At 48.7% G+C, this 9,145-nt stretch overlaps 2 protein-coding genes, 1 long non-coding RNA gene and 1 other non-coding gene across 5 annotated transcripts in view; 3 read left to right on the top strand and 1 right to left on the bottom strand.

Moving 5' to 3' along the window:
* Positions 1-45: 45 nt before the first annotated feature.
* Positions 46-2,578, top strand: LOC105942288 (uncharacterized). Its single transcript, XR_001168398.3, has 2 exons — positions 46-333; positions 2,460-2,578. It is a non-coding gene; the product is annotated as an uncharacterized LOC105942288 (long non-coding RNA).
* LOC118759717 (Z30 small nucleolar RNA) lies at positions 2,240-2,335 on the top strand. Its single transcript, XR_004996370.2, has one exon. It is a non-coding gene; the product is annotated as a Z30 small nucleolar RNA (small nucleolar RNA).
* Positions 2,579-5,144: 2,566 nt separating the features above from the next.
* PEX12 (peroxisomal biogenesis factor 12) lies at positions 5,145-8,425 on the bottom strand. Its single transcript, XM_004593857.2, has 3 exons — positions 7,110-8,425; positions 6,328-6,881; positions 5,145-5,809 (listed from the first exon to the last, which is right to left on the bottom strand). The coding sequence occupies exons 1-3, from the start codon at positions 7,233-7,235 to the stop codon at positions 5,410-5,412; spliced, it is 1,080 nt and encodes a 359-aa protein (XP_004593914.2). The 5' UTR covers positions 7,236-8,425; the 3' UTR covers positions 5,145-5,409.
* A 567-nt stretch (positions 8,426-8,992) lies between these two features.
* AP2B1 (adaptor related protein complex 2 subunit beta 1) overlaps positions 8,993-9,145 on the top strand; it is a 111,866-nt gene continuing 111,713 nt past the window's right edge. For both annotated transcript variants that reach the window (XM_058675406.1, XM_058675403.1), the window contains exon 1: positions 8,993-9,141. The gene's annotated coding sequence lies outside the window, so the exon portion shown is untranslated. The remainder of the gene's footprint in view (positions 9,142-9,145) is intronic.

Here is a 9,145-nt window from a genome sequence, read left to right as displayed (position 1 = left end):
GGTGATGCGCGTAGTGAACCGGACCGCGCAAGTGCGGATCTCAGCCTGCACTCTCGCCTCTTGAGGAAGTCGGGCCCGTAGGGATTTTAGAAAGTTGAGGAGCGGGCCGTGGGGCTCTGCTTCCACGTTCGGTTTGAGCCCTGGTTCGGCATTACTTTTGTTTCGTCGCTAGCACGCTTCCGTCTTGGAAGTTGGTAGGGTCGGGGCTTATTTAAGGGTCTGTTGCATCTAGGCATTGGTTGTCCTGCGCAGGGATCTGTGCGGAGTCCCTTGAGGTAGAGGTGGCGGGAACGGTAGGTGAGGGCTTGGAGATGCCCACGTGAGGCGTTGGAGGTAAGTCGCTGTTTTGTAAGCTGTGTGGATCCTTCTGTAATGCGGGAGCCCGGGGCGTAGTACGGAGAGTCGCCCTTTACGAACCACTTGCATGTGACCGGCCCCGTTTGTGTGCGGTGGCTGCCAAGGTTCTGGTTCTTTGGGCACTTCCTTGTGAGGGGGCAGGTGGAAGACGGCAGAAGTGGGAACCCTGGAGTCACTGGCGTGCGCGATGCTTGCAGCAATGTAAGAGGGTGCCCATGGGGACTGGTTGGGGACGGTGGGGTCACTGAACAGAGGAGCACTAAAGGTTTAGTCTGGGTTGGTTAGGGCCAGGGCCAGCAGGTCGGTTTTTAAACATCTCAGATGCTAAACAGAACGCTTACTTGTATTTCCTGGCCCATGGGTAGCCATTGAATGCTGGTAGTGACACGGCTACATTTCCAAATGGGTTAGTATGTGTATTATTCCAAGTGTCTTGGATTGGGGTGACCCATTGAGACAGCATTATTGTCTGAAGGACTGGTGGGTTTGAACACCACGCGTCTGTTGGTCCAACACGGCAGGCAGAATCGCTGATGCTCACATTAGGCTCAGTGTGTGTTTCCTCAATTCTGATGGTGCCTGACTCACCAGAGGAGGATGGTCAAATGTAGCCCTTAGCTAGCAGGCACTCCCTAAGTTTCCATCTCCTTAGAAAGTTCAGTTGCTGAGTGGTGAATGCAGCCCAGCAGCTGTCGGGGTTATCTGTCCCTTGACCTTCCTAAGAGATGGTGGTCACAGAGTTGTTATTTATGTATAGATACGGGGTCACGTGGTTGGGCTGCATGGGGCGGCTTTGATCTTGGTGCTCATGTCATGACAGCAAACCACTAAAAGGTGTCATTTGGAATAAGTCAGCTTTGTTTGGCAGGCTCAGAATTTCCTGAGGTTTTCCTTGCTTGTTTTGTCTAGCTCATGGCCTCTCTTCTTTCAATTAGTAAGGGTAGGAGCCTGGAGAGTATGAAATCAAACCTTGTATTTAACTGGTAGAAAAATGTACATGTGGTTATCAGACCTCAGTTTTTTACAGTTCTGCTGTTACTTTGTGAAGGACCTGTGGCAAATCATGGTCTCTCTGAGTCCCGCTATGGCTCTTTTTAATCTTTGATGGCAGTAGAATTACAAGTTGAAATGTATATGAAAGGAACTGTCACGGTGTGTGCACACGTTCAAAGGAACAGACCTACCTGGTGCAGGCCTACAGAGAAATGCTTTGTTCAAAGCCTGGAGGGTCATTCAGGCTGGAATGAATGGTCCAGACAACACAGGGCTAGCTTTTTATGATCTCAAGTTCGTGTAACAGCTATTCGTGTGTCCGTGCAGGGAGAGGCTGACAAGGGTTTATTATATGGCTAGTTGTTTGTCAGGAATTTTCAGGACGAGAAACACATCCTTAATATCTGCCCGATGTTCCACAGTTTTCTGGGAACTTATCCTGACTCGTGTTTTCACAAGCTCAGATGTAGGCTTTCATGTCCAGACATGCGCTCCACATCTCAAGAATTCGTCTCACTGGACTTTAGAGGATTTAGAAGAAAATCTCTTCTAGGCTGTTAACATTAGAATCATTCCCTTCATAAACATTGCTGGGATTTTACATTGCATGGTGTTAGGGCTCCTAAAATTTTTGAACAATAAATGCTTCTTACTCTCTGGTGCTTCGAAAATAAAAAACTAAAACTGGTTCAAGTTTGCATTTGTATAGAATGCAGTTGCTTAAAGCAAAGCATAGAAAATAAAATACTGAAAATTTGTAATTAGAACTTAATCAAAAAAAGAACTGCCCACACCCTGCCTTTTTTTCCCCTTTAAGTAAGCCTGAATTTTCTTGGATGTAAAAACAGGGAGTTGGGTTGCTGTTAGGCAACAGAAGTGAAATGCAGTGACGCGATGATGAGTGAAGTATAGTCTGACCTGGTATTGCCAGTGTTCAAAGTTGGCTTTGACCAGGGTATGACCTCTTAATCTTCTCTCTGAGCTGATTCTGATTGTGGTACGACACACAGCTGTGTTCCAGCTTGTTTGGATACTGGTTTTGATACGCAGTAAGATTGTTTCTTTGACATTCCTTTGAATTACTGACACTGTCACGTTTTCTTCCTCAGGTTGTGGTGAAAAATCTGCCTCTAAGAAATCTTCGTGGAGAAAACCTCATTTCAGTCCTGAATCTGATTCAATTCTCCTGTTGACTTATGACTGTATTAAAAATGTACTGCTGAATTAACTGTGGTATTTGTTTTGGTAAAATCTTTGAGATTTGGTGCTGGTGTTGTGGTCTAGCAGTTAAGCTGCCACCTGACACCAGCATCCCATACAGCACTGGTTCCTGTCCCATGCCCTGCTTCTGAACCACAGCATATCTCATTTCAAAATTTGGCTTTATTGTCTTCTGCTATCAGAGAATGACTTCAGAATTGCAAAAATTAATTAGAAAAAAATATCATAGCAAAATCTCAAATTACTTCCATTGTCCTATTAAGGCTTTTTTTTTTTTTAAAGAGATTTATTACTATTTTTTAATTGGAAAGGCAGATCCAAGGAAAAGGAAAGAAATATGTTCTGTCCACTGGTTCATTTCCTAAATGGCCACAACAGCTGGAGCTGAGCCAATCCAAAATCAAGAGCCTGGAGTTTCCTCTAGGTCTCCCATATGGGTGCAGGGTCCCAAGCCTTTGGGCTATCCTCTACTGCTTTCCCAGGCCACGAGCAGGGAGCTGGATGAGAAGTGGAACAGCCAGGACATGAACTGGCGCCCATAGGGGATTGCACGCAAAGTGAGGATTTAGCTAGTAGATTATCATTCCAGACTGTATTAAGGGTTTTCTTGTGTTTTTTCTTTTTTTTTTTTTATAAAATTTCTATTGGAAAGGCAGATATACACAGAGGCAAGGAGAGACAGAGAGGAAGGAAGATCTTCTGAGCAATGATTCACTCCCTAAGTGAGCCGCAATGGCCAGTGCGCGCCGATCTGAAGCCAGGAGCCAGGAAATTCTTCCAGGTCTCCCATGTGGGTCTCCCAAAGTTTTGGGCCGTCCTCGACTGCTTTCCCAGGCCACAAGCAGGGAACTGGATGGGAAGCGGGGCTGCCGGGATAAGAACCGGCGCCCATGCGGGATCCCAGCGCTTTCAAGGCGAGGACTTAAGCCACTAGAGCACGGCGCTGGGCCCTCTTGTGTGTTTTTTAAAGATTTATTTGAAAGGCAGAGCTGGGGAGGACAGACAGTAAGACAGAGATCCTCTATTTGCTGATTTATTCCCAAATGGCCACAACAGCCAGTGCTGAGTCAGATCAAAGTGAAGAGCCAGGAGCCTCTTCTCAGTCTCCCAAGCTGGTATAGCGGCCCAAACACCTGGGCCGTCATCTGCTGCTTCCCCAGGCCATTAATCAGGAGTTGGAATGGGAAATAGAGCAGCCAGGAGATGGACTGGGCATCCATACGCAATGTTAGAGCTATTGTGTGTGTTTAACCCATGTTTCCTGCAAATTTTCTTACACAACCAACTTGTTTCTGATGTTATTTCAGACAAGACTCAATTTTTACCATTGCTTTTTTTAATTTGAAAAATGAAGAGACACAGAATTCTCTGTCCACTGATTCTCACCAGATGTCCACAACAGCATGCACTGGGCCCAGGAGAAGCCAGAAGCCCCAAACTCAACACACAGGGGGCAGGGCCCAGCTAATGGAGCCATCTTCTGCAGTTTCCTAGGGTGCACAACAGCAGGAAGCTGGAACAGAAGTGGAGAAGCGGGGACTCAAACTAGGCACTCTGATGTAGGATCAGGCATCCTTAAGTGACGTCTTAGCTGCTGCACCCAGTGCTTACCTTCTAGCAAAGGATTCTTGTCTCAGTTATTGGTTTAGCAAAGAACAAAATTGTGAATCAGTATACAGATACCTCCAAAAACCAAAGGTGGTCTGAATGAAAATTTAAACATCTCAAGTAAATCTTAAGTTCCTACATAATTATGCCAGCATAAAATTTGTCAGAAACATTCTTAAAAATTGACTTTAAATGTTTCTTTTTTTTTATTTTCTTACAAAGTCAGATATACAGAGAGGAGGAGAGACAGAGAGGAAGATCTTCCATCCGATGATTCACTCCCCAAGTGAGCCGCAATGGCCGGTGCGCGCCAATCCGAAGCTGGGAACCGGGAACCTCTTCCGGGTCTCCCATCTGGGTGCAGGATCCCAAAGCTTTGGGCCGTCCTCGACTGCTTTCCCAGGCCACAAGCAGGGAGCTGGATGGGAAGTGGAGCTACTGGGATTAGAACCGGCGCCCATATGGGATCCCGGGGTGTTCGAGGCGAGGACATTTAGCCGCTAGGCCACGCCGCCGGGCCCGACTTTAAATGTTTCTTTAGTAGTAGACAGAATCTTCATGCCAGTTTAGCAAACTTAACAGCAAGCAGGTAAAGCTTATTAAAAGGTCCTTTATTTGTATATAGCTGGCTAAATATTCTACTTTTTTTTGTTACCTTGGCTCTCACACTGAGATCTTCCTGTACATTCAACCTGTTCTTTTTAACTGGTTTCCCAAAAAAGGTATGTATGGCTCATAAAATAATCTTAAAAAATTTGATAAACTACAGCGCATGTCATGGGTCACAGTGTATAGTAGGAACTGTTCTAAGTGATCTGTAAGTATTTCCGTGAAGAGCACAGGTTCACATTTTCATATTTGGAAATTGATAAAGCCAGCACTTTGTTGAACACTTTCTCACCACTCACTTTATAAAGTCTGGCCTGGCTTTTTTTTTCCCTGAGAACTTATATAACTCTTCATTTAGAAATGAATAGATAAGCCATCCACTACTTCTTTCCACCTCTGCTGCCCCTCATTTCCCCTGCCGATCCTGAGGCTCCACAGCACAGCTTGGTCAGCTGTAATTAGGAGTCTAGAGAGCCAATAAAAGGTTAGGATCAAATGGGTCTATAAGCACTTAGTTACTTATAGCTCCCAGTGGAGGCTGAGAAAATCTGCCACGTCACATTGAGCACCAGCCCTGGTGCCCTACAGTGCAGGGCTCAGGACAGCAGGTGCTCACTGCTTTCAGTTCTCAGGGGAGTACAGTTTAATCAGGTGTTGTACTTCTGTGGGATAGCCTGTGATGGGACAAGCTTGGTGACTCCTCACATAGTTAAACACACAGCGGTAACAAAACACATAGCCAGATGTGGCAAGGACAGTATCGTTCACTCGGGTTTTACGACACAGTGGGCACACAGTCTTCAGTTTAGGTAAGAGAGGAGAATCCGAGTTGTAGTCGAGATGGACAGGTGGTGGTGGGGTAGGCAGTGCAGTCAATGATTTGATGGTTTCTTGATTTTCAGATGAGTACCACCAGTCTAGGAATTGTAGGAAGAATACACCTACGGAAAGGCCGGTAGAGAGGGATAGGGCAACGCCCCCTACTGCTTTCTTCAGAGCTGACATGATCTGCTCCCTGAAGCTGTTGGGAGAAAAACATGGAGGCAAAGAGACAAACCTTCAGTATAACCACAGAATGACTGACAAATGCACTTCCTATACTTCTCATGATCACTGACTGGCCATTTGTTAGCCTGGCACTAATCCTTAAGGATCTATTCTAAATTCCTTTCTGATTTTAAAATGTTTTAGGAGTACAGGAGTTAAGCTTCATTTTTAATATTAGGGTTCTAAGAAAGAAGTGAAGTTTTAATGGAAGATAGTGCCTGTAGAAGAAACTGACAACGAACTTAGTAGCATTGAGCTATAGGTATATTTAGAAGCGCAGAAAGCACACACTAGCTAGCTGAGGCATGGCAGCAGCAAGCACGGTCTAATCTGACCTCGGCTGAGTGGCTTTGGTGAAGCACCCAGCCAGCTGGGCTGTTTCCCCGGCTGTCCTGGATTGTGATGAGGACTGAGCTCACTACAGTATACCTTGTATGCTACAGAAGGTGACTCAGAGCCAACAAAGCTTTCCTGGAAATTTCAATGTCTTACCTCCTGGCTGGTCGTGGCATCATGCCAACTTCAGCTGGCTTGTGCTCCAGAGCCTGAATGTCCTGAGCCGTCAGTCGACCCAGCCGAACCCCAGCCAGCTTCAGCAGGGGCGAGTGGTGCTGAGCTTTCCCTAAGATGTACTGAAGCTGCTGGACGAGAAACCAGCCTTCCCATGCCATGTTGACAAACGGGTAGGCTGCCAGGAAGGCTCTGTAAAAGCGTCTCCAGCGAGAAGAAGGAGGATGGATGGAGTATTCCTCCTCCTCCCGCAGGCTAGAGACCAGCTTCTCCAGCTTCACCCTGAGGTAGGGAAGGAGAACCAGGAGCAGGATGGATTTCCAGAGCTGCTGCCGGGGCAGGCCGGCGCTGGCCAGCCGCTGGATGCCGTGTGTGTCACGCATGATGATCCTCTTCAAGCCGTAGAAGTTCTCTGAGAAGGAGGCACTGGTTTTGGCCAGATAATGCTGCTGAAGCAGAAGGTCCAGCAGCGTGAAGATTTCATCAAACCATCTCCACAGGAAGCCATAGGAGGCAGGATTGGATTCCGCAAGAACCTGAATGAAAATAAAGTGAAAAATTGCGTTCCACACCTACTAAGCATTTTACTATTATTTCTCCCCCTCTAAATTCTATACTTTCCACTTAAACAAGCATTTCTTGTGGGTTCTCCCCTAACCTTCCTGAAAGTGCTTAGGGGTCTTGTATGGGGGTTTGCCTAGAGCAGTGGGCTGGGGATTGTGTGCCGAGGGCTGTCCTTAGAAACCTTTCGGAGAACGCCTTACCTTGACCACATGCCGAAGTGCAGGTCTCACTGCTGTCATTAGACTGTCCTGCGCCACCACCTCAAAGATGGAAGGTTGGTCATCTGCCGCCGATGCAGTTGTGATGTGCGCCCCATGCTCGGCCATGGTCTCCCCAGCGACTCTTGAGTTAGCATCAAATCTTTTTTTAGGTACCAAAGAAATACTCAATCTTAACGGTAATCTTTCTGTGTAATACTCAACTCCAATTTTACAGACTATTAGATTTGAAGAGGTGGAGAGGGGGCAAGAAGGGAGGGGTCTCAAACTGAGGTTAGGAAGGCAGTTAACTGGGGCCTGGTTTGTGGAAGGGGGGCATGTCGGGGAGAAGGCGACTTGTCAAATGCTGCACCCCGCAGGGCTGAGCGTGTGTTTAGAGGTCAGGTGCAGGGCGAAGGAGCTCTGTCCACGAGTTGGGTCCTGCAGCCGCGCACCAGGGACCCTCGATTGCGAGGGTTCCAAATCTAGCCGCGCTCAGAAGAGTTCGAACAGCCAGAGCGGACCGTGGACGAGACAGCCGGCCGCTGATGCCGGCTGGGACGCACCCTCGCCCACGGCTGTCCTTGGGCGCTGACCCCCGGCGAGGCACGGAGGACCCACGACGCCACGTTTGTACGAGGTCTCGGCTTTATGACAGAAGCCGTACCCGGAAATGGAAGCCTGGCTGACGCCCGGCGGAAGAGGGGCGCTCTAGTCCCGCAGGAGGCCTTGGCGCCGGAAGTGGAGCGCTCTATGACCCTCCCGCCTCCGCCGGGCTGACCAGAGAGGCGGGACCGGCTGGGTGTTTGGGCCTGGGGTCGTTTTCGCCGATTTGTTCCCTTTTCCGTTCAGGGTCAGCTTCATAGCTGCAGTGCAGAGCCTCGCCGGACCCCTCTTTGGGGTCTTCTTGCCGAGGTGTTTGGGTGCCCGCGCGGGCGGTGGAGCCCCGGCAGCCGAGAAGGGAAGGTCCCTCAAGGATTTGGGGCGACGCCATGGTCGGTACCAACCATAAACGGGGAAGGGCTGGTCCTCCCGGCCCGGCTGCGTGGCTGTCCTCCGGGCGCGAGTTCCAGGCAGGCCCGGCTCTGGCCGCACGAACGGAGGCGCCTGACGGATCCTCATCCACCACAGATGCTTTTATTTTCCGCTGTTGTGCACCCTGGCTTCCAGCTTGTTCCCCACCACCCCTTAGTAATTACATACTAATGATGCATGATGTGCCATGAGGTGTTTAGATCTGATTACTTCCTGCAGAACAGAGTTTTAAAATGTTCACACTTTTGGATTCTGGTGGCAAAAATATAGGGGAAAAAAATCCATCCCTCTCCAGTCCTCACTCAGGGAGTGCCCGTCTCATTGACAGCCAATCTCACATGCCCTGATCCTCCAGTTCTAGGTCTTGGTACCGAAAGAAGCTTCCTTTGTGTTATGCTTAGCACATTCCGTTCTTACTCCGTTTAAGCTCCCCAAGACTATAACACCAAGGTTATTACTTTCCTAGACACGCCAGGCAGGGATTCGAACTCAGTGCCGTCTTCATCTCTTTTCCTTGTGCCACTGCCTGTGAGTTCTGTGCTGGATAGTTGTCGTTTCTGAACCACCTGCCAAGCCAACTAGCCGTTTTTCATTGTTTTTTTTTTTTTTAATGGAAGGGAAGAGGCTATCTTCAAGTTTTTCAGAGAATTGCTTGCGAGGAAACAAATGCAGCGAATATCAGCTTGTTGAAGCCTCTAACTGTCGCTTGAGGCCCAGGACTCCAAGCCGGGCCGCGAGAAAAACGTGGTGGGAGAGGAGCGACTGTTCGTCTCCAAGGCAACGGGTAGCCGCCTTTCTTGTTCTCCCGCGCACCCGGACGACGTCACGAGGCGAGGTTCTCTGACGTCAGGGCTTCCGGCTCACCATCTTTGTCGCTGGCAAAGTGGGTTTTGCGCAGTGGCTTAGATCTAGAGAAAGAATCGTGACGGGCAGGAAACCATTACAACACCACCGGGGCTGTGCTGTCCGGCTGCTCCCGCCACCCCCGCCCTTGCCTCCGGTGA

Source organism: Ochotona princeps, chromosome 17 (assembly GCF_030435755.1).
Source record: "Ochotona princeps isolate mOchPri1 chromosome 17, mOchPri1.hap1, whole genome shotgun sequence".
In the NCBI taxonomy this organism is placed as follows: Eukaryota; Metazoa; Chordata; class Mammalia; order Lagomorpha; family Ochotonidae; genus Ochotona; species Ochotona princeps.
The sequence above is the reverse complement of the archived record's forward strand: the minus strand, read 5'-3'. Positions and strand labels throughout refer to the sequence as shown.

What these genes read in the sequence shown, in the direction of transcription:
- PEX12 (XM_004593857.2), bottom strand. Translation starts at nt 7,235, where the DNA reads ATGGCCGAGCATGGGGCGCACATCACAACTGCATCGGCGGCAGATGAC. An exon ending in CACTTCGGCATGTGGTCAAG is followed by an intron (nt 6,882 to 7,109) that starts GTAAGGCGTTCT and finishes ATTTTCATTCAG; the next exon opens with GTTCTTGCGGAATCCAATCC. An exon ending in ATGCCACGACCAGCCAGGAG is followed by an intron (nt 5,810 to 6,327) that starts GTAAGACATTGA and finishes TTCTCCCAACAG; the next exon opens with CTTCAGGGAGCAGATCATGT.